This window comes from Astatotilapia calliptera, chromosome 17 (genome assembly GCF_964374335.1).
Source record: "Astatotilapia calliptera chromosome 17, fAstCal68.1, whole genome shotgun sequence".
NCBI classification, from domain to species: domain Eukaryota; kingdom Metazoa; phylum Chordata; class Actinopteri; order Cichliformes; family Cichlidae; genus Astatotilapia; species Astatotilapia calliptera.
Window position 1 is genome coordinate 40,271,663 of NC_137438.1, and position 27,819 is coordinate 40,299,481.

Below are 27,819 nucleotides of genomic sequence, written 5' to 3' on the forward strand. Positions count from 1 at the left end.
AGCTCCGGTGAAAACTAAGGTCTCTAATCAGAAGTACCTGACTCCGTGGTATAATTCTCAAACACGTACCCTAAAGCAGATGACTCGTAATCTGGAGAGGAAATGGCGTGTCACAAATTTAGAGGATCATCATTTAGCCTGGAGAAATAGTTTGTTGCTTTATAAGAAAGCCCTCCGCAAAGCCAGAACATCTTACTATTCATCACTGATTGAAGACAATAAGAACAACCCCAGGTTTCTCTTCAGCTCTGTAGCCAGGCTGACAAACAGTCAGAGCTCTGTTGAGCCAACCATCCCTTTAACGTTAACTAGTAATGACTTCATGAACTTCTTCACTAATAACATTTTTATCATTAGAGGAAAAATTACCAGTAATCATCCCACAGATGTAATATTATCTACAGCTACTCTTAGTACCATTGATGTTAAGTTAGACTCTTTTTCTCCAATTGATCTTTCTGAGTTAACTTCAATAATTACTTCCTCCAAACCATCAACGTGTCTTTTAGACCCCATTCCTACAAAATGCTCAAAGAAGTCCTGCCATTAATTAATGCTTCAATCTTAAATATGATCAACCTATCTCTAATAATCAGCTATGTACCACAGGCCTTCAAGCTGGCTGTAGTTAAACCTTTACTCAAAAAGTATCTCTAGACCCAGCAGTTTTAGCTAATTATAGGCCAATCTCCAACCTTCCTTTATATCAAACATCCTTGAAAGAGTAGTTGTCAAACAGCTAACAGATCATCTGCAGAGGTTTATTTGAAGAGTTTCAGTCAGGTTTCAGAGCTCAGCACAGCACAGAAACAGCTTTAGTGAAGGTTACAAATGATCTTCTTATGGCCTCTGACAGTGGACTCATCTCTGTGCTTGTCCTGCTAGACCTCAGTGCAGCGTTCGATACTGTCGACCATAATATCCTATTAGAGCGATTAGAACATGCTGTAGGTATTACAGGTACTGTGCTGCAGTGGTTTGTATCATATCTATCTAATAGACTCCAGTTTGTGCATGTAAATGGAGAGTCCTCTTCACACACTGAGGTTAATTATGGAGTTCCACAGGGTTCAGCGCTAGGACCAATTCTGTTTACATTATACATGCTTCCCTTAGGCAGCATCATTAGAAGACATAGCATACATTTTCACTGCTGTTCTGTCATTGCCTGTTCGTAGCTAGTACTAGCAAAATAAATGCAGTTATTTTGTTTATAGCGGTAATCAGTTCAAGTATTAGTATAACACTAAGTCTATTTTTATGTTTGTGAAGTAGGGGCTGGCGATATATCGAACTTACTCGATGTATCGCTAGTTTTTCCATGGCTGAAATCGCTTTATCATAAGCTGTTTGCAAAATGCGGTAATTTGACAAACATGCTGTAAAACTATTGTCGCTAAAAGGCAGCAGCGCCACAAATGTCTTCCACCAGCTGAAAAGTCATTACCTGCAAAATGAATGTTTACAACTCTGCATGTGACCGTCTCTCTACGCACCAAAGAACAAGTTAAATAAACTACCTGTGACGGTTAGTCGTTTTATAGTCGCTATCCAGACTTGTGTCTGTAATCTGAGGTCATCACATTTTTTTATTTTCTCATTTTTATATGTTATAAATAAAACAGAGCACCCTTTTTAGTGTTGACCACAGACTTACTGTCACAGTCATTTGTGGAAAACCTCTGTGTGGGTAAAATCAAACGTTTCAATTCATTCAGACTTTTTGTTTTCATGTCTATTTGAATAAGTAAACCAGCGCAGTGTTCGGCACTACATGGTTAAAAATAACATTTAAGGTTATTTACACATATCGTGATATCAGATAAAAATATCGTGATATCAGGTAAAATATCGTGATATCAGATTTTCCTCATATCTCATGGCCCTCTCAGACAAAACTGTTTTTATTATAGTGGAAGTGTAATGTGAGGCATTCAGTTTAGCCGCAGGGTCATGCAGCGGTCATCATGCTACGCTCTATACACTTGACTTCATGCGTGTAAAACAAATGTATAAATGTAAAACAATACTAATTAACTTGGGGAAATAAAAGAGGCTCAAATCTCTAATAAACAGATAACAAATAAATACATGGCATCGTCTCATTGTCAAAGAAGACAGGCAGAGGAGACAAGATGATGTTGATGTCTGGGAAGGAAAGCGGACATTTCTATGTCTTCTCTGATCTCACTGACGATTCTCCACCACAGCGATGCACTTTGACTGCTTTACACTCTTTAGCGTTAGGAGGCGGCTAATCGCTTCGAGTCAGGAGATGCTAGAGCGAGATTTCCCTTCCAGGCCTGCAGTTAGCCGTTTGATCTGTCTCTGAAACAAAAGTTTGGCTTTCTTAAAAACGTATCACTGTCCTAACGCTGCCCATGAACAGCTGCTCTGTTGCTGAGGATCAATCATTTGGGAAACTGAAGCGATGCCTCCTCTGGCCTCCTCTCTTCCACTCCTTCAAGCTTTTTATGCCACTACTCCACATCTTTGCTCTCCTGTGCTTCATCGCATTTTGCTGGTCATCTCTGCACTTTGCTCCCCCCCACCTGTCATCTGACCTCCGTGTGCGGCTCACAGCTGATCGCTGGACAGCTGGTTTCCACTGATAATGTTTTATGGTCCAACTCCTCATACCTGGAAACCAGTACTGTTTGGATGTGGTGCTCTGTGCACACACTAAGTGATGTGAATTGCACTTTTAGAAAAAAGGGAGAGTTTTTAAAGCAAAGCTTTTTATACTAATGTTAAAACAACGGTTCCCCAGCATTAATCAATAATCCATCCTCACCATCTTTGACTTTTCCTCTCAGTGTCAAGCTCTGCTGCAAACAGACAGACCCAGCTCTCAAAAGTCTCCATGATTCTGTTCATCTGGACATGAATCAACTTTTGATTGTGTTCATGGTCCAGATGAACAGAATCAGCTTCCTGGGATTTCCACACCTGGACTCTGGTCACACATTAATGACCACATCCTCTAAATATGGACATTTGTGACAGTTGGTTCAGGGGGTTGGAAAGCTCATCTGTAACCGGAAGGTTGCCGGTTGGATCCCCCAGCTCTCTCTGTCCTGGTCGTTGTGTCCTTGGGCAAGACACTTCACCTACCGCCTACTGGTGATGGCCAGAGGGGCCGATGGCGCGATATGTCAGCCTGGCTTCTGTCAGTCTGCCCCAGGGCAGCTGTGGCTACAACTGTGGTTTGCCTGCAGTGTGTGAATGTGAGAGTGAATGAATAGTGGAATTTGGGTGCCTAGAAAAGCGCTTTATAAATGCAATCCATTACTGACATGTCCAATTTTGGATGAACAGAATGCAACTGAAAAGCACCATCAAACACAGTCGCAGCTCAAGCTCAGCTCTCATTATTTCAGTCACTTTGGAGCTTTATCCAAGTTTTCAATGCACAGCAGGTTCAAATAGTTTCTCCGTCCTACAAAGTCCTGAAAATAATCAGAGTGAAGCTAATTCAATAACCAGCCAAACACAAACTTACAGAATTTAGAAATGATTATTTTTAAATAGGGTCAGAAAAGCTACGGTTTACTGATTGTTTATGTTTACACAGCTTGAGACATGCTGGGAAATGCAACATGAAGGTCGTGTTAGGGAATAAAGACTGATTATCTATCCAGCTGCACAGCAGCAGAGCTGGATAACCGATGGATCACAGTTTGCTAACTGTACTGTACAGTTAGCAGCCTTGAATTATCCCAGTGTTCTGGGACGACGTTTAATCCTCTCAGGGTGATGTCCAAACTGAGGCACCAAAATATTCATCCCAGGTTTCCCTTTAAATCTGTAGTTAGAGCCATAAAATAATTGTAACCAAACATGGAATATTCTCAGTGAGACGCAGTGAGAGAGATGATCCAGAAACGACTCAAACCAGCTGCTGGAGAACGGTGCAGCAGGGACAGGTGAGACTTCATCTGCAGTTTTTCATATAAAACAGCGCTGTGTGCGTGGACCAGGGCTCAACACGTCCTGCACCAGATGTTATCTGGAGTTTGAATGGCACATGAAAAAAGCCCGTCTAAAATACACACTAAACCATTTTATGAAGAGGCCTCAGAGTCATACCTGAGCTCAGATTTGTGATTATAGACATTTGAAGAGAAACCAGCAGATGCGCCTGTAGCCGACACACCGCAGATGCTCCAGAGACTAAAATCCAGAGTCAGCGCAGTCTTTAAATGCTTTTATTTTTAGTCTCTGGTGAGCTCGGGCCCCTGGAGCTCTCACTACAGAGCTGCAGTGACAGACGTGGACACAGGAACTCTCCAAATGTTCACGCAGGAGTTCTGGACCCTAAGATGGGTGCTGCCAAAGCCTGTGGCGGATTTCTCATGTTCTGTATGACATAGCAGGGAAATGTGTTCACGTCAGACATGAGCTGCAGTGTTGTTTGTTCCAAACTTTGACACAAAGCTATCCTGCTGTGTGCTTCAGGCTGCTGTCGTGGTCCAGCAGGGAGGCCTGTGACCTGCAGAATCAAGGCTAGGCTACGTGGTCGGTGCAGACACCGCTGAGGACACAGCCTGATGCTTTCTGCGTGTGGAGGAGTTGCGGAGATGCTAGTCATCTTGTGTCACATTAATAAAAGTAGCATGTGTGGCTAAATCACACCTCAAACACCACAAGCACGACTCGGGCTAGCCTCCAGGTCCACCATCAGCAGCCTTCTGAGCGCAGGCCTCGCAGCACCGCTCGCCGTCAAACTTTGTCCGCACCACAATTCCGCACGACACAGCACGAAGCGCTAAACTGCGTCTTTGTGCTTTGAACAGCGGTGTGTGCGCGCGCGCGTGTGTGCGCGTGCTGTTGTCGCAGCAGGCTGCAGATGCTGTGAGGCTGGAGAGAGAGGCGAGCAGGCCCGACACAAACACAGCTCCGCAGCCGGAGCTTCCCCCGCCACGGAGCCCGGCCCGCGAGCCGGGTGAGCCGGGGCCGCTCGCATTTCCAGCCCTGCGCCGCAGCCCACCGCCCGGGCTCCAGCCGCCGTTTCCCGAACCTTTCCATCCAATTACCTCCGCTCGGAGCCCGTGTCCCCTGCCCAGCTTCGACCCGCTGCCGTGGGGCTTACCTCCTCATCCTGCGGACCTCCCGGGATCCCCGACGAGCAGGACGAGTCCAGTCCGGCGCCCAGCTCGTCCAGGCCCCGCTCCCTGCCCGGCTCCAGCTCCGTAGTGTCTCCGTTAAAGACGGGCGGTGGGGACTCGGCGCTGCTCAACGCCGCCATTTTAAACTGCGAGAAAGTGAGTGGAAAATAATCGAGGAAAACGCAACCCGGTGCTGAGGACAGGAGGGGGAGACAGAGGCACGGGCCAGAGCTCCGGACCTCTTTCGATTGAGTAAAACCGGAAAAAGCAGCCGTTTGAAACGACCACGGAGAGCTTCTTACAGCCTTCCTGCGTCCACCTGCCGCTGGGAGCTTCAGGTGCCCGGGACGCTGAACACGCAGGAGTGCTGCAAGGTAGCAACCCTGGATGACCTGAAGCGTGCCGAGTGCCAGGATTCAGCCCCTCAGTACTCAGCGTGGTAGGAAACGCGGGCTTAGCATGAGCGAACCGTGGCTGATTATGAGTGTGCGCTCAGCCAAAGTGAAACAAGTCCGCACAAAGATGGCAATGCAGTGAGACCCGAACATTAACAACATTGAATTAAAACTTTTATTCACATCAAGTCCACTTATTTAGCAGCCTTCTTATAGATCACAAGTGGGGAACTCCAAGTGTCCAGGGCCGGTGTCCTGCAGGTTCTAGATACCTGAATCAAATGATTAGTTCATAACCAGACCTCTGGAGAACTTCAAGACATTTAAATCAGCTGTGTTGGATCAAGGACACATCTAAGACCTGCAGGACACGGGCCCTGGAGGCCTGGAGTTCCCCACCCCTGGTTTAGTAACTACCTGCAATAGCAAACCTTTTTCTTAATGTCACGGAAGTCAGAATGCAGTAAATGGATGGGCTGCTACTTAAAGAACACCTTAATACTCAATGTGAGCACTCGAAGCACTTTCTCCTACAATGAGACGCCTCATTCACCCAGTCGCACACACTCATAGTGCTTTTATCTGTGCCCAAGTACTGTCCGACCGACACACACACACACACACACACACAGTGCATCCATCGGAGTGTCTCAGGGTTCAGTATGTTGCCCAATGATACTTCAACTCTTGGACAGTAGGAGCTGGCAATCATCCCGATTGGTCGATGACTCCACCAGCCACAAATTGTTTAATGCCCACGTGCTCACGTCCGCAGGTCGACCCAGAAAAACAGACTGTGGATAGCAGCATATGCTGAGCGTTTCCTACATGGAGGGATTTTATCTCCCTCTTCTTGATTTTTCCTCTTTAAAGGCAATAAAACAAAGTTTTGCACCACTCTGCAGATTTATCACATTGACTTTATTGTGAAAAATAAGGGTGTCTACTTCTATACATTTGAGCCGTTCCATCCACAGTCAAGCTGTCAGCAGCTAACGCTTCCTCCTGGGCTGTTCGACAGAACGACATTATTATGTGGTAATAAGATATAAGCACAGCCCTCTTACTGCCACACACACGTTCAATGACATACACAATTTAACAGAAGTGGGATACGCCCGACTCAGAGCGTCCTGTCAGCACAGAAACACAGGACAGTCCCGACCAGTGGAACGCTCTCAGGACCAGCATCCCACCACGGTGCACAGCAGCCAGCGCAGCCTGCAGAGAAACCGAAGAACGAGTCCTGTGCAGCCTCGGGGAGCAGACGTGCCGCAGTTCACTTCTTCTTGCCTGCTCTCTTCCCCTCTCCTTTTTTTGGCGTCCCTTTTCCTCTCAGTTTCCTCAGACGACGCATCTCCTCCTTGAAGTCTTCATGCTCATCTCTAAAACAAATTAAGGATTTGATTAGACACAGTTTTTACTTCTGCCATACTTACATGCACTTCATCTTATGGGTTTCACTGTTTTTCACATGAGATCTCTTCAGAAAGTTATCAAACCATCACTCAGGACTTTCTGGTGAAGCAGATGAAAGCCACTTTGAATAAGTGTACAGGACATCTCTGCAGACTTTACCTGCACGGGTATGTAACATAACAGCTACCCGAGTATATCTGTGACCCATTTGAACTTTTTGTTTCCCACTGGGAGTGATCACTAAAGGCAGTAAGGGTGTGGAGGCAGCAGAGGGCTGTGAGCTAAACCTGGTGGAGGAGTGGTGCAGCTAATTTGCTCCCTCCAGGCTGCTCACTGGTCGTCTGTCACATTCAGTGGACTGGTGGACATTAAATGGACACACAATCATACAGTGAAGCAGGTTTATCTAACATTCACACTCTGATGGATGGATCGGGGGCAACCGGGGTTCAGTGGGACACTTTGACACATGGACATGAGGAGCTGGGGATCGTTTCCTCGACCTCCCAACTGGTAAATGACCCACTCTCCCATCACTGAGCCACAACCAGTCACTTAAACACAATGATGTTCTTCATTCTTCTCCACACATCTTGTGCTGTTAGCTAGTAGTCCTTGTATTTCTTCAGCTTCGCCTTCAGCTCATGCTGGACTCTCCTCAGTGGGAGCCTGACCTGGAAGCTTTAAGCCAGGGATGGGATCTAGATATCACACCTGAATCAAATGATGAGTTCATTACCAGGCCTCTGGAGACCTTCAAGACATGCTGAGGAGGTCATTTAGCCGTTTAAATCAGCTGACACATCTAAAACCTGCAGGACGCCCGGAGTTGGACACTCCTGATCTGAGCAGTTAAACATGTCTTTAAGGGAAGTAATGAGCCAAAGCTTCTTGTTCACAGAGCAACATACAGCCCTGAGATGGTAAGATGGTGTAGTTACACACAAATGTGATATACTCTGTCATACAGCTTATTAATGTCCTCTCAATGTGGTTTACAAAGTTTATTCCAGCACGTGGACCCCTGCAGTGCCTCAGCAGCTTCAAATAGCCAGCCTAATAACTCCAGTGACACTGTACGCTTTAGCAGCATTACCACACAGCATGTCTCGTTCTCTGTTCTAGTGCACACTCAACTTATTGTTGTCTAGTGAGGCGTGGTTAAAATCCCCACTGGTAACCATGAGACATTTTCCATAATAGGATAAATGATGACACCTCCACATCACATGATCTTTGAATGCACACAAAGAAACAAAACCCCTGATGAATAATACAGCAAATCATTTGGATACAATCAGTTCAATATCTGGGCCACAGAAACATTTCATCACAAAACAGAATAAATAACAAAAAAAAATGCATATCTAGTAACAAGGTAATTAGTAATTAAGAATAATTAAGTGATTAAAAACTAGTGGGAAGTGTGGGAGTGGCAGGATGTTGTCAGGCTGCACAGCTCCATGGTAGGAAAGCCTGCTCCAGTGAGCAGTGGGTCAGCACGAGGCCACGCCGACGCTGAGAAACAAGAACTCGTCGAGTTACAGTCCAGACGTGAACCACACTTTACATTATTAACATTTATGGATAGAATCGAAGATGCCGTCCAATATGCCAAAATCAAAGAAAGCAAAAACCCCTCTTCTTCAGACTTACCCATGATGACCTTTAAAATATTGCATTCAGCGTCTTATACTTTGTAAATGAGTCAGAGTACTTTCTGAAGCAACTGCAGTTCACATTTCCCCCATTTATAAGTCACTTCAAATTCTTTCTGAAGTAATAAATAGTTGCTGATAAATTTCAGAGGCACCGACAGAGGCAGAGGGCGGAGCTTGGATCTCTCTCGGATTCCGGCCTTCATTTCCTGGTTATCTTTTTTGGTTTTGGAAACAATGTAACTGCTCCTGCACTGACATACTTATTGTATGTTACAGTGTTTCATGCTGAATTTCAATTATTTATAAAATGTATTTCAAACAAAACATTTTAGCGTGCATATTCATATTTGTTTGTTGTTTAATCAGGATGATCCTCAGTAATCAGTTCATTATCACAGCTACACTGTAATGTAATTACATTTTTAAAGGGAGAAAATGACAACAGTGGGATTTGTTTTACATTTTTTTGTAAATCCCACAAAAAATGAAAATAAATGAACTTTCAAACTCTTAAAACTGTGTTTCGGCAGCACAACTGTGTAAAAATAAATGAAGCCATGTTTGCTTTTACAAAGGTAAATACTGTCATCGTATCACAGGTGTATTCTACTGTACCTGAACAGACCCATGAACCTGAGCTTCTGGGTCACAGCGTAGTAAATCTTGTGGTGTGGGTACCAGTCATACACCTCCTTCCTCTTGGCCGTAGGGGGCTCCTGGAATAGCTGGACCACCTTCATAGATTTCGGGTCAGTTGGATGCACAACTTCTCCAAAGATCTGTGAGCTCAGTCTGGCCATCCGCAATGCATAGCTGGACAGGCCTGCCATCACTAATGAGCACAAGAAACACAGAGTTTGACATGTGACGAGTTTGGACACGCCTTCTCATTTAATGTTTTTCTTTATTTTACTACTTTCTACATGGTAGATACAAACTGAAGACATCAAATAAGTCAAACAGGATATATGGAGTTACGTAGCAAAGAAAAATGTGAAAAAACTCTGAACACGTCATATCACAATGTACAGTTTTTGGGTTTCTTTGTGGTACAACTTATCTGTTTAATCAGCATGAAAGTTACATGAACGTAGCATGTGTAAAAGTATTCTACGTAAGTTTTTCTATGATTTTAAAAGAGCTGGTGATTCATCTTCATGGTAAGAAAGGACTGAAAATTTTGGGCTTTTATTTGGAGGAACAATGAGATGCTCGTGCTTGTCAGGGAACACTGGACCAGCTCTGCATCCACTCAAAACATTCAAGGGCGTCTGGGTGTTTGCCCAACTAGCCTGTGTGTGTTTTGTGGATTTGGAGCAAGCATTTGACCGTGTCCCTCGGCTTCCAGAGTAGATCGAGCCTGTTGTTGCAGGGTCCAGTTCCCGTGAAAGTTTAGTCTGCGCTGCATGCAAAAAGTCAGACTCATCTTCAGTGGGTTTTGGACTCTGCTGTTCTGCTCATAATATTTATGGACAGAAGTTCTAGTTTGCACTCAAGGGGTAATGTGAGAGGCTAGTTCATTACCAGGCGTCTGGAGAAGTTGAAGGCATGTTGAGGAGGTTGTTTAGCCATTTAAATCAGCTGTGTTGGATCAAGGACACGTCTCAAACCTGCAGGACACCGGCCTTAGAGGCCTAGAGTTCCCCCACCCCTGCTCTACACGATGGTTTGGCTTCGCCTTAGAGACAGGGTGAAAAGCTTGGTTATTCAGGAGGAGCTTGGAGTAGAGCTGTTACTCCACCACACTGAAAGGAGTCAGTTGAGGTGGTTCGAGTATCTGACTAGGATGCCTCCCTGACACCTCCTAGGTAAGGTGTTCTGGGTAGGTTTCACTGGAAGTAGATCTCAGGGCAGACCCAGGATACACAGAAGAGTAGATTTCTCAGATTTTTTGGAAATACCTTAGTGTCCCCCCAGGATAGCTAGAGAAGGTGGCTGAAGAGATGGAGCTCTGGGCGTCTCTAATATGTACTTATTGAGACATATAGCTGCATATGACTGGAATGCATACAGCAAGAACTGGTTTATTTTCCTCGCACTAATACACAATACGTAAAGGAAACAATAAAAAGCACAGTGAACATTCCTCCAAAAACATTTAACATACCATGTGCCGTAGTATAGCTAGCCTTCTCCCTGATGCTAATGTAATAACTAGCTATGCCAGCCTGACATTCAAGGGTTAATAAAGATCAGCAGGTTTTGGCCTGAACTGGAAAATGCAGCGTTAGCATCTAAATGATCTGAGACAATTGAGCCGGTCGTGTTGATTATTGCTGTAAATTATGAGAAAGTACAATTTTTCCTCTCTCTGCTAAAGGAGCTAATAAAGGAAACATATGTTAGAGCTGTTTCTTATAGTTTATAAACTGTATAATATGCTGTATTATTTAATTTAGTCCAGCCTGTTCTGGTCTTGGAGAAACGGCATCATTTCCATAGAAATGAATAAAGAATTCTGATTGAAGCACCATTGCTTATCATTTCAAATATTTAACTGCAGGTCACGTCACTCACAGAGCACAGTGGAGTACACATACACTGGTTTGTCGGTAGCAGCTCCTGAAACGTAAGACTGCCACACATCTGTTCGACCAACACCAGTTGATCTAAGCGCCAGTTAATCTGGAACACCGGTAAACCCAGGAGTCCGGTGTTCCAGATCAACTGGCGTTTAGATCAACTGGCGTTGGTCGAACAGATGTGTGGCAGTCTTGCGTTTCAGGAGCTCCTACCGACAAACCAGCAAAAAAACGCCAAATGTGTCATCTGTGACACTTGTGAGGTTGTCTCAAACACACTCCGTCAGTCTTGATGCTGTTGAACAACAAAATGTTTAAAAATGTGGCGAGTTCACCTGGTGATATCCTCATGCGCGACGCGATCGCGAAAACAGCAAACAAGTAACACCACGCCGTTGTTGTTCACAGGACAGCAAGAGTAAACGATCGGGAGACTCTTGTCGTCGTTATCGTTCCACTCGCACGGTTTATGTCACCGAATTCAGCGTTTTTGCTCCACAACTAAAGCGAGCAGTTTGCTCTGTGCACCAACATGGAGTCGAGTCAACCAGCGCCACCTCTGGCCAAGTGCCACAGCCTACAGCCAGATCAACCTGTGACACACATCTGCAGCACGTTTGAATTCGTGTCATGCACATTTGTACCTTTCAATTGTGTGTTTGTGCGTCATGCAAATAAACCTTTGAAATGAATGAAATGATATCATGTATTTATTATCAGCCTACATTTGTACAAAATGCCAAATGACATACACATAGTCATAAGAATCACCATCCTGATATCAATACTTTTGCCCATACGAAAAATGTCGTGAACACACTAATATTTCACCAGTGTTGTAACATCACATGTCGTTAGCGTAGTCTGTCTGTGTCTGCCCTCTGCAAACAAACATGTTAGAGTTGGTTGTGATATACAGTCTGCATAAGTGTGGTCAATCTAATAAACATTTATAAGGAGATGGCAGTTACTGTGAATGTACAGCAGTTACACAGTGATTAGTAATAAACAGTCAGACAATGACCCTGACAATCTCATTCAATCTTGCAGATTGCACCTTCTGTGGAAAGTGGTACCACACGGTGTGTGTGGACTTCCCCTGTGCAGAAGGCGACTACAAATGTTGTGGGTGCTAAATAAACAGAAACAAATGATCCCTGTTGTCTTTGCTTACTGATTGTTGTCAGTGTTGACAATCCACATTGCTGGCATTGCATCTTTCAACATGTTTGTGGGTAGATTTAGATGCACCACGTGTGAGTGCAGCCACTCAGCCTTTACTCAATGTGATCATAGCAGCAGGTGCAGATGTGTGTCACAAGTTAATCTAGTGGTAGGCTATGGTACTTGGCCACAGGTGGCAGCAGTGGACTGACCTGCATTGGGGACTGGTCCAGCTGCTATGTGGTAGTCAGTAGATGGGCTCCACATTGGGGATTATATGCAAGTTTTGGGGACTGTTTATTGCTGATCACTGTGTGACTGCTGTACATTCAGCGTAGCTGCCATCCCCTTACGGATCGTTATGGGATTGACCACACTTATACAGACTGTATATCACATCCAACTCTGAAATGTGCGTTTGCAGAGGGGAGACACAGGCAGACTATGCTGGCGACATGTGAGTTACAACACTGGTGAAATATTGGTGTGTCATATATTTGTTCACGACATTTTTCTTATGGGCAAAAGTATTGATATCAGGATGGTGATTCTTATGACTATGTGTATGTCATTTGGCATTTTGTACAAATGTAGGCTGATAATAAATACATGATATCATTTCATTCATTTCAAAGGTTTATTTGCATGACGCACAAACACACAATTGAAAGGTACAAATGTGCATGACACGAATTCAAACGTGCTGCAGATGTGTGTCACAGGTTGATCTGGCTGTAGGCTGTGGCACTTGGCCAGAGGTGGCGCTGGTTGACTCGACTCCATGTTGGTGCACAGAGCAAACTGCTCGCTTTAGTTGTGAAGCAAAAACGCTGAATTCGGTGACATAAACCGTGCGAGTGGAACGATAACGACGACAAGAGTCTCCCGATCGTTTACTCTTGCTGTCCTGTGAACAACAACGGCGTGGTGTTACTTGTTTGCTGTTTTCGCGATCGCGTCGCGCATGAGGATATCACCAGGTGAACTCGCCACATTTTTAAACATTTTGTTGTTCAACAGCATCAAGACTGACGGAGTGTGTTTGAGACAACCTCACAAGTGTCACAGATGACACATTTGGCGTTTTTTTGCTGGTTTGTCGGTAGCAGCTCCTGAAACGCAAGACTGCCACACATCTGTTCGACCAACGCCAGTTGATCTAAACGCCAGTTGATCTGGAACACCGGCGGCGTAGATTTACATAAACTCGCTAAATCCAGATTATAAACTATGTTAACTTATCAAAGTGCGTTCGTGGGTCCGTATAATTCAGTTAGCAAGGTTCGTTGTATTGCAGATTTAGAACTATTAGTAATTATATATTAGCACGTTTTTAGTTACTTTGGGTCAGCTGGGATAAATTATACCGGGAGGCCGCCGAAGTGAGTTAGACTGGATCACTGAACAGCAGGTAAATATGAGAAGTAGGGTTTCTGATGCTGCAGTCACAGGACGATCTGTTAACACTGTTCTGTGTTTGAACAGGAGGAAGCAGCTCGTGTCTGTGAGCTGCTGTGAGCAGACGAACAGCTTCATGACAGTGAAATTAATTCTTACCGCAGCTGCGCACGGCGTTGTTTCCCGAATCTGTCTGTAGCCTCTGCTTCAGGTAACAGGTAACAGTGCACACGTTCAACTAACCGTAACCTTCACCAGAGACGGTGCATCACGCGTGACACATGCTCCGTGGAGCTGATTGGCTTGTTCCTCTTACTTCCTGTTTGTGCGACTCTGTGTGAATTACACATATCTATCGTTGGAACAATTAGTAGTTTTTATTACACATATGTGTACCCGTTAGCCGTCATTAAATTCTCGAAAACACCATCCCAGAAAACAGTATCCTAGTCGATATATTCTAATTTATCTACGCATACACCAATGCGTTTACGCAATCAAAGCGGAAGTCCGTCCCTGTTAATAGTTCCGTGGATGTGACAGGTATAGGCAAAGTTCCGCTTAAATGCAGCTGTTCGCTTATAAGTGCAGGAGGCGCTGATTTTTAATTTGGCTTGGTAATAATGAGACGGAATTGGTTTGAAATACACTGTTGGGTTTCACTCAGAATTTCCAATGTACCTGCCTTCACATCTAAGGATATTCTTTACTTTATGGACAATCTGGATTCTGAAATCTCAGATGTTGTCAATTTTGTAATAGTGCTATGTAAGTTTTTTATTCATTTATGTAAGTGGAAGAATGCCTCTCCTATGTTTACCGTCTTCTTGAATTACTTTTGTCAATATTTTAAGTCACTTAAGCTTATTTCAAATATGAACAAAAAAACTGCTGTACTATGCTGTAAAATCACAAAATACTTGCTATTCTAATTTTCCTGCCTGTGTCAAAAGGTCTATGTTCCTTATTACTTTATCCTAGAAACTTTTATTTTCTCACTGTAAAGTTATGATGACTTGCTTCACCATCTTTATAATGTAAATTGTTACAATTCTGGTCTGTTTCCTTGACTTGTTTTGTATATGAAAATTTCTTTCAATAAAAAAAAATAATAATAATGAGACGGAAGCATTTCAAAACAACATTTAGCCCACGTGTTCTGCAGCACATAATTCAATCAATTACTCTTTACTGACACACTTTACGTCCATCGTTAAAAAAACCAAACAACAAAAAACACAACATATAAACTTAATAAAAAAATAAAGTATTAGTAAAGCTGGTATAGCTGGTAAGGGCGCGCTAGCATCATATTAAATATCCTGTGGATTAAGAATGAGACTCAAGTTTATATTCATGTGCAGACAGATGAATGAATACTTCTGACAACATACTGTAGCAAACCTGTCGAACACTAAAGGTGCTTTCTAAAAGTCTCATTTTGCAGCACTTTTATCTATGCTTAACACTTTTTCTGACACACACACACACACACACACACACACACACACACACACACACACACACACACACACACACACACACACACACACACACACACACACAGGCACAAATTGGGTTTAATTTGCGCCTGTATAAATAAAAAACTGTAAATTCATAATGATATTTTAATAACATTGTTTTGTGACATTTCATTAATACCTTTCTATTCAACATATCTTTGCTATTTACTTTCTTTCTGTCATTCCTTTTCACACAATCTCGAGTGTTTGCGTTCCTGACAGTTAAGTTCTTTGTATTTAGTTATTTGTATTTTCTCCAGCAGTAAAGCTGTTGTTAAGTTCGGTCCAGCTTGAGAGGTATTTGGGTCCTAACCTGCCTGGCGTTTAAGACGTTTAAGGTAGGTGCATGGGACCCATGGCTCAGTGCTCTATGGGACCACAGTGCACACGTGTGCTTGAACCTGCCAACAGAGTCGCTTTACTGTAGTCACATTCACTCAGCCAGTCCAGAGTGGAGCACAACCAGCAATAGTGCAGTGTATAGTAGTGTAAGAATGCATGAGACAGTGTCATCAGTAGCACACTTGGAAAAGATGCTTTTGCAAACGTTTGTCTAAGAGCCGTGCGTTACACAGAACCTTTTTTTATTTACTGTGGTTGAATATGAGTTATTGAATAAAAAGCTCATCTACAGTACCAGCATCATGGTTTTGATGTTAGACTGTAAAAGTCTTGGTGACCTGAAGTGTTTTCACGTCTGAAAATAGACTTATATTAAAATGTACCAAGGTAAAGCAAGGCTTTCATGTCAGACAGCTCTGTCATAAAGCTACTCACCTGTCAAATAATATGTGCATCCAGCCTTTACATTACAGCCTTTACATTACTTGTGGCTGAAGAAAGCTGTGCTTGTTTCATCTCATGGCAAAGTGTATTTATCTCTCTCTGAAGGCATTTTCGTCTCATGTTAACAAAGACTGCAGATGAGCAAGCTGAGGGGCCAGCAGCTTGTTTCTGGTGGTTTGTGCATGCTCGTTGTGGATAAACTGCCACTCTGTGACTGAACTGATGGAAGGTATGGTGCCTACTGTTCTGAGATCAGTTAGACCAGCTACAGTTGATGGCAAAATTATTAGCCCCCGTTATGAAATTAGACAGCACTCTTGATTTCAGTGTGAAAATGACCATTAACAACAAGTCTTTGTTTTGTATAGTGTGTCTGCTTCCAAAATAAATATGTCCACTAAGTTTAATTACAATATTTTATTGATACACCAAACCGAAAAAAGGGCAAAAATGAAACATCCAAAATTATTAGCCCCATGGCCATTAATAGTCAATACTGTACCCTTTCTGAGCCACAACTGACAACAATCTCTTAGAGTAGGTCTTTACAAGGTTGGCACAGGTCTCCTGAGGGATTTTGGCCTATTCCTCCATTGCAAACTGTTCTAGCTGCTCCAAATTGAATGGTCCACTCCAGGATCTTGGTTTTGGTATCCTTGAGGAACTGTTGGACTAATTTTGATGCATGCTTTGGGTCATTGTCTTGCTGGAAGACCCAGCGATGACCTAAGCCTAGACTATGAGCAGATTTCTGCAAATTCTCCTTCAAAATGTCAACATAATTTCTTTTTTCATGATGTCATGCAACCAAACAAGGTTTCCTGTGCCCGAGGCGCCAAAACAGCCTCACAGCATGATGTTCCCAACTGTGTTCCTGGGGTTGAAGGCCTGTGGCTTTCTTCGCCAAACATAAGCAACAACTGTGCTGAAACAGTTCCAGTTTAGTCTCATCAGATCAAAGCACAGACTACCAAAACTCATCTTTACCTTTCAAATGTTCATGGGCAAACCTCAGTCGGGCTACGATGTGCTGCTCTTTGAGTAAAGGTGATGCCCTGGGACGATGCTGCTAAAGTCAATGAAGAGCCGTCACAACTGTGTTCCTTGAAACATCAACTCCAGATGCAGATGTCCGGGGTTCCTTGCTGACATCTTTGACTATTTTCCTCTCCAGAGTTCTTGAAATCTTGTGCTTACGGCCACGGCCAGGTTTGTTTCTTACAGAATTCGTCTCCTTGTACTTGGCAATGATGCAACATACAGCATTTCTAGACACTGTGAATTGCTTGGAAATGGCAATGTAGCCTTGCCCTTTATAACGAGCCTCTACTATCTTTTTTCTGAGCTCCAGAATTATTTCCTTTGTCTTTGGCAATGGTCAGTAACAGTAACTCTCATGTGTTCAAGTCCCTGTTCCTTGGACCCTTTCTATGCTGATTGAATGTTGTTAGGAAGCCAGTTTACTGCACACCTGTGGTTTCAAAGCTGATTGGTGAATTGATCAAGGAGTTTTGAAAGCAAACATTCACATAGGGCTAATATTTTTGACCACCCCATTTTTTAAATTATATTTGATATAAAGCAAGCCTAGAAATGCATTTTATAATATACCAAAAGCTACTAAATAGCGCTGGTGAATGTTTGATTATATCAAGTTTCATCAATGCTGCAAACATTGGGCAAAAGTTTAGCAAAATGATCCAAAATTCCTGGGGGGCTAATAATTTTGGCCTCAACTGTAGCATTAGCCAGTAAACGAGCTTCAGTAATTTAGCATCATAATAAATGGGATTCTCTTGCTAACAGCCTTGGGCAACAAGTGTGACGTCGAGAAGATGGAGTTTGAAAAAGTTTTAAATAATTCAGTTAGCATGAGCATTAGCATGATGGAGAGGGGGACGATGGCTCTGACCAAGTTGAACAGGATAGCAGAACGGTGAAGATGCTCATGTAGAGTGCATACAGGCAACACTAATGGTATGCACCCTACCACTTTATCATGGTAAAAAGGTGTAGTGAAGGAAGACAGTTTGAGGATTCTTATGTTAAACCACTGAGTACATGTGAAAGATGAGTAATGTTTACTCTGACAAACGTTGGATGAATTTCTTAAACTAAGTCGACACAGCAAAGCGAATTCGTTTGCTGAGTAAACCTAAAGGCTGTGAAGTTCTTCCTTTATTTGTATTTTGTCAGTGTTTCTTTCTTTTTCGACTTAGCTCATCAGAATTACATTTTCATTTTGTTTTTTACCAACTGAAGATTTTAAATGTAGAGCCGTTCCAGCAGGGTTCTGTTAGGGTCTTGTTTAATATTGTTGGGCTCCCTGTGTGACTATTTTTCCTTGTTCTCTGTATTTCTAGTTTAGGTTGTGTTGTTTGTTATTAGGCCCCTTTTCATGTCCTGGTCTCGTCTCTGTGTCCTTCCCTGTGAAGTCTTCCTCTTCTCCAGGTGTAGTTGCCTGTTTCCCAGTCATGTTTCTATGTGTCTGTCTGCTTTCTCTCACCTCTCTTGGCCCTCTCCCTTTGTTCCCTGTATTTTAGTCAGTCTGCGCCTCAGTTTGTGTGTCCTGTTTTATTCTGCAGCCACTTGTCCCCGTCTCACCTCTTAGACTGTTGCCAGCCGTGTTCTCCAGGTGTTTCCTCTTTGTTCTGATTCCCTCTTGTATTTAGTGTCTGTTTCCCTCTTACTGTGTGTCCTGTCTAAGTGTCAGTTCTCTGTTTGAACCTGTCTGTTGGTATTTGCCAGTTCCAATTTCCGAGCACAGTCCCGTCTGCTGTCTGAAATTTGGATCTGCAAATGTGCCTGCCACACACAGCGTTTCCTGCCAGCTTCCTGCAAACACTGCTCTGTGTTTTGACTGTGCTTTCACTCTCGATCAATACTTTACCATTTATTATTTTTCATTCTGTTCAGTTTTTTCCCAATTTTCATTTAAGCCGAAGCTACTTTGAGAAGTTGAATGGATCTTTTGAATCGTCACTGAATTGATTGCAGCTCTAGGTGGCACCCGGAGTCTATTGCTCTTTAATAACAGAAGATGGCGCCAGATATGAAGAAACAGAAAGATTGTTCTGGATGTTTTCAGTCCAAATTTTTTAAAATGTGCATTTTTTATGTACCTCAGTGAATTATTTAAGCAGCTTCGATCAGCATAATTATGACCAATCATAAATTCCTTTAGCTTCCTTCTAAATATGTGACTCAATGTCTTTTTGTGCTGCAGTGCTCAAACACCTCCAAAACAAATGTGTCAGGCTAAATAAACAGCATACAACATACTAATATCAATATTGCCTACATTAACTGAAAAGCAGCTCTTCTGGGTCCTAAAATAGCCGGTTTCTGCAGAATATGGCATATTCTTTATGGGTGATGAAAAGTTTAAGAACCAACACTACTTGAATTCAGGGAAACATGGTTTCAGCTGTCCCTTCATTTTAATGTGACCCAAAATGTTTGAGCTACACAGACATGAACATGGACCATAGTTATCAAAACCACCTTTGAGGTGAATGTCTCCACCAATAAACACTCAGAAGAACAGTAATACCAGCTGCTGCTGGTCAGTCCACCAACATATGCTTTATACACTATGACTGACAGCAGCCTGTTCAGGAGCTGAAGCGATGCATGGTCACGTGACTGTGTCAAACATATGTTGTATTCCTGCAGGAAGCACTTATTGAGGCAAAACACTAGAAACAACTGAAAACCTATTTCACATGATCACATTTGGAAACTTCACAGCAGAAATTCCTGTTTTGCCCCCCCCCACCATTAGTTTGAAGGGAACGGCTCAGCTTTCAGTGTTTCAAGCACAATGTTCTAACACTGTGAGGAATCCACTCCGCCTCCATCGCTGCTTCGTTGGATTTTTCCGTTTAAGTGAATGTCAGTGCAGCACTCTGTAGATCTGGTTACCACAGATCGATACATCTGTAGCACATCTGTATATTTGTTCATACAATACCTGTAAATCTGCCCGTCTGTATAGCAATATAAACATCTGTATACTTAACTTATTTGTACATAATCTGTTCATATTCCCACCTTTATTCCTACCCGTATTGGTATATAATCTGCTCCTATTGCTCTTACTGCTCTTGCACGTGTGATTAGATTCAAACTGTAATGACAATAAAGTTGAATCCGAATCAAAAATCAAACCTGACTGGAGATTTCACGCGGGCAGCTGTAGTCATGTAGCCCGTGAGCTGACGGCGCTGCTCCAGACAGACGGGTGCTGATTGGTCAGCGCACAGGCCTGATGTGTAGCAGCTGCCGTCATCCCCTCAGACGTGCTGGGGATGCTGACTGTGGCGCTGATACCCCTGCGCTGTGCTCTGGCTGGTGGGCTGCGGCTGCGTGGGCTCTGTGGACACATCAGGTTGGTTCTCTAAACTATGAGCTGCACGTTATAGGTGGTGCATGTTCGTGCTCCTTCAATCGCACCCTTACATTCGGTAAATACGGCTGTATAAATCACTCGTTGCATGTTTGCACTCTTCCTCGTTCATCGTTACTGTCAGTGGGTGGGTTATGCAGTGGTTCGTGTCACGTATGGCCTACTACATGTTTAACTAAACCCTTAGCGGCGTGCTGATGTGTTTTGTGCTTGATGGTGTCGCCCTATCAGACAGACGGATCCGTGGCTGGGAGCTGAAATGAGATAAGCGTCTTTTTCTCTCCGCCGAGGTGCTGCAGCGCCGCGCACGCAGGACGGACGTGGGCACTTTATCACCGAAAACCTCCGCGTCCGGGGATTAAACGTATTTGTCTGCAGACTGTGCCGCCGGAAAGGTTCGCCTTCCGTTTGTACATAAAGGTCACCCGGAGGATGGTCCCGACGCTGCTCTCCAGAGGTGATGTGAGTTGAAGCGGTGGGGAAGCCGCAGAGGAGCTGTCCGTCTGTCGAGGTGCTGATGCGGCTGTGACAGAACCGAGCATGGCTGCGGGGAAGTTACTGCTCTACGCCGGCCTCTCTCTTTCTCTTTGCGCCCTGGGCATGCTGGCCGTGGCGATGTGCTCCGACCACTGGTACGAGACAGACGCCAGACGGTACAGGGAGCGGTGCCGAAGCTTTTCCAGCCGCCGCAAGGACCCGGGCTTCATCTACATCCCCAACAACAGCCTACCGCTGCGGGCCAGCCGGAGCAGCGTGTCCCGATGGCAAGAGAAGCTGCTTTTGGCCCGGAACAGACGGCAGCTGTTCGCCATGAGCGCCGCAGATGAATGTAGTAGGCAGTATAACTCCACCAACATGGGGCTGTGGAGGAAATGCCATCGGCTGGCCTTCGACCACGAAATCGAAGAGAGCATCCGGAAAGGTAAGACAAGAATGACACAGACGCTACGTTAGAGTGACAGAAACACGATGGATGTGCTGGAACATGAGTCGCAGGAAAGGATTCAGGCTGCTCTGTGGTCAATGATCGCACAATATAAATCATCCTGTTCTGGAAGCTCATGTTGCTCCACGGGCATGGCTCAGGGTTAGGGCCTGTTGTCATGCTATTTGCATGTTGACGATGACGCCGAGCAGCAGTGTGTGTGAACCTGCTCCTGCAAAATATGACATAATCGTTTCAGGATGTGCACGGGCTCGCCAAGCACTCAGCGTGAAACAGGAAGAGCTGCTTGTTAAGGAAGGAGCTAAAGAGCAGTATGTGACACTCTGTGAATGAGTAATGCAGCATTGCAAATCAAAAATGTTAACTGTGCTATAGTACAACAAGTATGTGCAGATGATCAGGACAGTACAGACTGTGGTACTGTCCACATTACTTCATCAACAGGAACTGGAGCCAAGTTACTCCCTCACTGACACAGCGTAGCTTCACATATGAGGGATTTGTTTGTGATCCTGGGATCTTTTGCTCGTTAGAAGAATGTGTAAACTGCTGCACTATGGAGTCACGTCACCTTTGTTTGCTATTATAAAGTGTAGCTTATCTATCAAAATAGAGTCAGGCGAAACCTATGAGGACCATATGAGACATGGTCGTTTTAGTACTGCTTATGCAAATGTTAATTCCTGCATTTAAACAAACACCCACCATGATTTGTATATTCAAAGTCCAGGTCCGTCCTTCTGCCTCTGACTGTGCTTCACAGGCGAGCTGCGTGTTAAGGCAAGGAGGATGAGCTTTCTGATGGAAGTTACTGGCTCGAGTCAAAAATGGAACAAGACTGTGTGTGTGTGTGTGTGTGTGTGTGGTGATATGTGCATATGTGTGTGTGAGCTGCAGCTGTGCCTTCCTTTGACGATGCCTGAATGGCCTTGATGGCCTACCATCTGCAGTAATGGGCAGCCCACAGTCAGAGCTCTCAGTGATCAGATGAATGCCTCCATAGAGAGCTCTGATCTGTTCCATCTCCATCAGCTTGGAAAACTATGTGTGGTTTGTCTCCATGATGCCTCTGAGTGTCACCTCACAGTAATGGATCGATAAGGACGTAGCTGTGGGCATAAACACTTAAATCCATGCACGATGCATGTACAGTTGTGTGATCATCTAACAACTCCTGTAGCTACATGCAGCTGCTTTACAACAACACAGTCAGCAGTGACAAGGTTCAAGGTTCAAGGTTCTTTATTATTTGTCACATGCATAGTTATACAAGTATAACACACAGTGAAATGTAGCCTGACACGCTCCTCGACATGTGCAAAAATTGGGGGGGGGGGGGGGGGTGTAGAGGAAGAACATATATATATATATATATATATATATATATATATATATATATATATATATATATATATATATATATAGTATATACATTGTGCATGTGCAGTAGTAGCAGCAAGCAGGTGAATTCTGTACATTAATATGAATAGACATCTGACTATTTTACAGGATAGACAATATAAACATATTTAAAATTAAAGGAATTGAAATGTACATTGTGCCTTGGTTTAGTGTCTGGAAGAGTCCTGACTCAGTCAATTATAGATGATGTGAGCGGGCGGGTGTGTGTGTTTAGGGCACGGATGGCTTGGGGATAGAAGCTCCTCTTGAGTCTCTCTGTCCTTGCCCGGAAGATGAGGAACCTTCTACCAGATTGCAGAAGTTGGAACAGTTTGTTGCCAGGATGGGACGGGTCCTTCAGTATCTGCTCTAGTCCGGCATCTCCTGGTGTAGGTGTCCTGAAGCGGGGGGAGAGCAATCCTGCAGCAGCGTTCTGCTGTACGGATCACTCTCTGGAGAGCTTTTTGGTCCTTCACACAGCTGTTCCCAAACCACGATGTCATGTTCTGTGTGAGGATGCTCTCCACAGCGCCTGTATAGAAAATCCTGAGGATCTTTGGAGAGACCCTGAACTTCCTCAGTTGTCGTAGGTGATACAGGCGCTGCCTAGCCTTTTTGGTCTGGACCTGAATGTGGGCAGCCCATGTCAGGTCTGAGGAGATGTGGACACCAAGATACTTGAAGGACTGCACCCTCTCCACTGGAGCTCCATTGATGATAATGGGCTTGTAGTCTCTGTGCTGACCCCTTCTGAAGTCCACCACCAGCTCCTTGGTCTTGCTGACGTTCAGCTGGAGGTGGTTGTCCTGGCACCACGATGCCAGATTCTTCACTTCATCCATGTAGGCCGTCTCATCGTTGTTGGAGATGGCACCCAACACCACTGTGTCGTCAGCAAACTTCACAATGGTGTTGGAGCCATGGGTGGCCACACAGTCTGAAGTGTAGAGGGAGTAGAGCAGTGGCGAGAGGACACATCCCTGAGGTGCTCCTGTGTTGATGGTGATGCTGTTGGAGAAGCACCTGCCCACTAGAGCAGGGCGATATGGCCAAAAATATTTATCACGATATATATTTGAAAATTTGCGATAACGATATAACCGACGATATAATTGATGCGAGACAAAATACAACTCCACAACATTACTATAATATTAATGACTAACCTCGTATTATGGATGGATTATCTCAGTTGTTCTCCTGACTGAAGTTTGGTCCGTTTACAGCATCCTGCCATGCGATTGCATTTGTCTCTAACCATGAAGAACCTTCACGTTAACTTTTATAAGTGGAAAAGTGTTAGTGTTCGTCCTCCAGCTTCACTGTTTATGTTATGCTAACATAGCTGTGTCGCTAGCGATCACGTAGCACATCATTATATACCAGCTAGCCCAACTTCAGTAACCCTACAAACGTCACTGCTGTTTAGTTTCCTGTCTTCATTTATGTTGGAAGTGATAGCAGAGCTGTACGTTTGAATGTTTTCAGAAATCTCTCCGTCAGAACATGCTATATCATGCTTAGGTAACTAGCGAAACTAGCGAGCTAACTTCCGCTAGCTTCCTGCTAACTTCTAACTCCGTTAAATGTAATAACTTTTGTTTTCATGGATGCCTGGAAGTTAAACTTTATAGTTACACCTGGTAAAGCAGCAATGCTGATCGTTTTATTAAAGATGAAAGAATTTAGACAGTTTTTAACTCTAAGTGATGCTGCAGTGTTCGTTTGACCTGAAGCATACGGAGTTTAGGACCCAGATTACTCCCAGATTTAAGAGCATCTTAGTCCGACAAATACGACAATAACGACGGCCGCTTGCATGTTCTGCAAAAAAATGTGCTTTGTTGTGTATCTGACGGACAAACACCAAACCAGTTCCACATCACGGAAGTTGCACCATTTTTACAAACCAATTCTGGTTCATCTGTTTCACTCAACAATCGGCCATGTGCGTATGAAAACAAAGGCACTGCGCATGCGCGTTTCATTTTCCTATCGTTGCCTAACATTATACCGGTATTACCGTGAACGGTATAATATGGCCCAGCCCTACTGCCCACCCTCACCACCTGAGTTCTGCCAGTGAGGAAGTCCAACACCCATGCACACAGACGGCTGTTAAGTCCCAGATCCCTCAGCTTTGTGAACAGTCTGCAGGGCACTATTGTGTTAAACGCTGAACTGTAATCAACAAACAGCATTCGCACATAGTTACCCTGTTTCTTGTCCACGTGGCTGAGAGTGGTGTGTAGGACGTGGGCGATGGCGTCCTCTGTGGATCTGTTGGATCTGTAGGCGAACTGCAGCGGATCTGTGGTGTCTGGGATGGAGGAGGAGATGATGTTCTTCAGCAGCCTCTCAAACACCTTCATTACTACCGAGGTCAGTGCAACTGGCCGGTAATCGTTCAGGGATGAGGGTTTGCTGTTCTTGGGCACAGGGATGATGGTGGATCTTTTGAAGCATGTGGGGACCACAGACTTCGCCAGGGACTCGTTGAAGATGTAAGTGAACACACCTGCTAGCTGGTCAGCACAGCAGCGCAGCAGACGGCCGGTGATGCCGTCTGGCCCCGCCGCTTTCCTTGTGTTCACTCTCCTCAGTGCCGCTCGGACGTCACGCTCCGCGATGCTGGTCACCGGTCTCTCGCTGATGACGTCACTGTCCTCGGTAGTCAGGCGGTAGATAGCATTAGCCGCCTGGCTAACCTCGAAACGGGCGTAGAACCGATTCAGCTCGTTGGTGAATGCAGAGTCGGCGTTGATCGGCGCAGTGTCCCTGGCTTTGTAGTCCGTAATGGTGCGTAGTCCGTGCCACATACTCCGTGTGTCGCCCTGGTGGAAGTGGGACTCCACACGTTCCCGGTACCGGCGTTTGGCATCTCTCACCGCGCGCCGCACGCCGTATGAGGCCGCTTTGTAGGCGCTCATATCGCCAGTGGCGAGACCCGCGTTGTAGGAGGCGGTCCTGGCGTTTACTGCAGTGCGGATCGATCTGTCCATCCACGGTTTGGGAATGTGGTGACTCCCGCAGTGGGGATAATCTCCTCCGCTAGCATACTGACGAAGCATACTGCTACTTCCGTAAACTCGTTGATGTCGACTGCGCATGCTCTGAACATGTCCCAGTCTACGTCGTTGAGTGCGTCCTGTAGCGTAGCTTCTGATTGGGCAGTCCACCGTTTTACTTCCTTCGTGGTCACGTCTTCCCTCCGTATGCTTTGTTTATACTGGGGGATGAGGAAGATGGCGTTGTGGTCAGACTTCCCAAAAGCCGGGTGTGAGACAGCTTTGTAGCCCTGCTTGTATGGCGTGTAGCAGTGATCCAAAATCCGATCCCCTCTCGTTGGACACGAGACATGCTGGTAAAAGTTTGGCATGACTTGTATGAGGTTCGCTTTGTTAAAGTCTCCTGCTACAATGAGGGCTGCGCCCGGGTCCTTGTTTTGAAGCGAGCTCAGCACATCATGTAATTCGGACAAAGCCATACCTGTGTCCGCTTGGGGTGGGATGTAGACCGCCGTGGCGATGACTGAGGTGAACTCACGGGGCAGATAGAAAGGGCGGCACTTAATGCTCAGGAACTCCAGATGTGGCGAGCAGCCGCTGGAGAGAGTAGAAATGCTCCTGGCATCACACCACTTTCTGTTTACCATGAAACACACTCCCCCACCTTTGGTTTTGTTCGACTCTGCCGTTCTGTCCGCGCGGAGCACAAAGAATGAATCCGACGGAGTTACGGCCTGGTCCGGCATGGTGGGGGTCAGCCATGTCTCCGTGAAGCACAGAATGTTGCAGTCCCTCATGTCACGTTGGACACCTACAAGCAGCAACCTATTAGAACCATATTTTACCAAATTACTGCTGCAACTACACCACAAATACAATTGCTGCCAATTCTTTTAGTGATACTGGTATTACTAATACTACTGTTCAAACTATAAAAGTTCAGTGGGAACACCAGACAGGCACCAATACCCCATCAGCCTTTTATGGCTGTGTACAAATGCCTGTTTAAATGTCATTTTTGTGATGTTAAGAAATAAGAAAACATAAATCATATTAACAAATGAGTATTCGAAATGTAAAAACAGTAATTGCCCCTAAACCTAGTAAGTAGTTCCCAAAAGGTGGATTCTGTCCATCTGGACGTTTTCAGTGGGAGAAACGTTTCCTCATCATCAGGTGACGTCTTCAGTCTCAGCTGACTGCAGGTTTCAACCTTATAATCAGGACATTTGCACAATGACTGAAACCAGCAGCACTGAAGGAACAATGGGCTGTGAGGTCAGTTTGTTGATCACTCTTTCAATGATGAGGACGTACACGTCCTGGACACGGAGTCAAGGAGGCCATTTATGTGAAAAGGGAAAGACCATCTCTGAATGGAGGAGGGGGCCTAAGGGTCCATCTGTCACCATCTAATAATGCTGTGATTGCAGCCATTCCCCAACTCTCTCATGGTTATTGATCAATCATCACGACAATTTGGATATTAATGATGAAGGAACTGACCTCCCAGCCCAGTGTTCATTCAGTGCTGCTGGTTTCAGTCATTGTTCAAATGTCCTGATTATAAGGTTGAAACCTGCAGTCAGCTGAGACTGAAGACGTCACCTGATGATGAGGAAACGTTTCTCCCACTGAAAACGTCCAGATGGACAGAATCCACCTTTTGGGATTACTTACCTGGATGACTGAGCGTGCATCAATACAACCTAATAACTGGCTGTGCCACCCTTGGCAGCAACAACTGTAACTCAAGTGTTGCAGTAACTAGCAATGAGTTTCACTTCCTCGTGGGGGACATTTGACCCTCTCTGCTTTGCAAAATTGTCTTAATTCAGCCACACTGATGGTTTTCCATCATGGATGAGCTGTTTAAGGTCATTCCAAAGTATCGCAATCATTTACATTTGAAATTTAAACTCGGCCACTCAAAAATCTCCTGTTGGTTTTTGTTGTCATCCAGAGGTGGACCTGCTGCATAACCCAAGTCCTCTTGAGCTTCAGGGCAGAAACTGATGGCTGGACATTTGCCTTCAGGATGTTCTGTTAGACACCAGAATTCATGGCTCCATTAATTATA

The 27,819-nt window shown here is 44.6% G+C and overlaps 3 protein-coding genes and 1 long non-coding RNA gene across 7 annotated transcripts in view; 2 read left to right on the top strand and 2 right to left on the bottom strand.

Annotated features, from left to right (window-relative positions):
* Positions 1 to 5,469, bottom strand: part of braf (B-Raf proto-oncogene, serine/threonine kinase) — a 31,196-nt gene extending 25,727 nt beyond the window's left edge. For both annotated transcript variants that reach the window (XM_026146377.2, XM_026146376.2), the window contains exon 1: positions 5,093 to 5,469. In XM_026146377.2, coding sequence (XP_026002162.1) covers positions 5,093 to 5,248 — 156 coding nt within the window. In that variant the 5' untranslated portion in view covers positions 5,249 to 5,469. The remainder of the gene's footprint in view (positions 1 to 5,092) is intronic.
* A 934-nt stretch (positions 5,470 to 6,403) lies between these two features.
* On the bottom strand, positions 6,404 to 14,188 carry mrps33 (mitochondrial ribosomal protein S33). Of its 3 annotated transcripts, none has more exons than XM_026147941.2 (3): positions 13,827 to 14,188; positions 9,199 to 9,415; positions 6,404 to 6,888 (listed from the first exon to the last, which is right to left on the bottom strand). In XM_026147941.2, the coding sequence occupies exons 2-3, from the start codon at positions 9,411 to 9,413 to the stop codon at positions 6,783 to 6,785; spliced, it is 321 nt and encodes a 106-aa protein (XP_026003726.1). In that variant the 5' UTR covers positions 9,414 to 9,415; positions 13,827 to 14,188; the 3' UTR covers positions 6,404 to 6,782. The 3 variants fall into 3 exon arrangements, with proteins under 3 accessions (XP_026003726.1, XP_080147929.1, XP_080147931.1); XM_080291803.1 differs by lacking the exon at positions 13,827 to 14,188 and adding an exon at positions 11,441 to 11,797; XM_080291805.1 differs by lacking the exon at positions 13,827 to 14,188 and adding an exon at positions 10,108 to 10,256.
* LOC145421462 (uncharacterized) lies at positions 11,894 to 15,204 on the top strand. Its single transcript, XR_013902824.1, has 2 exons — positions 11,894 to 13,249; positions 13,376 to 15,204. It is a non-coding gene; the product is annotated as an uncharacterized LOC145421462 (long non-coding RNA).
* Positions 15,205 to 20,234: 5,030 nt separating this feature from the next.
* Positions 20,235 to 27,819, top strand: part of tmem178bb (transmembrane protein 178Bb) — a 69,000-nt gene continuing 61,415 nt past the window's right edge. Inside the window, exons 1-2 of the mRNA XM_026146841.2 lie at positions 20,235 to 20,366; positions 20,616 to 21,306. Of these exons, the coding sequence (XP_026002626.1) occupies positions 20,925 to 21,306 (382 nt within the window). The 5' untranslated portion in view covers positions 20,235 to 20,366; positions 20,616 to 20,924. The remainder of the gene's footprint in view (positions 20,367 to 20,615; positions 21,307 to 27,819) is intronic.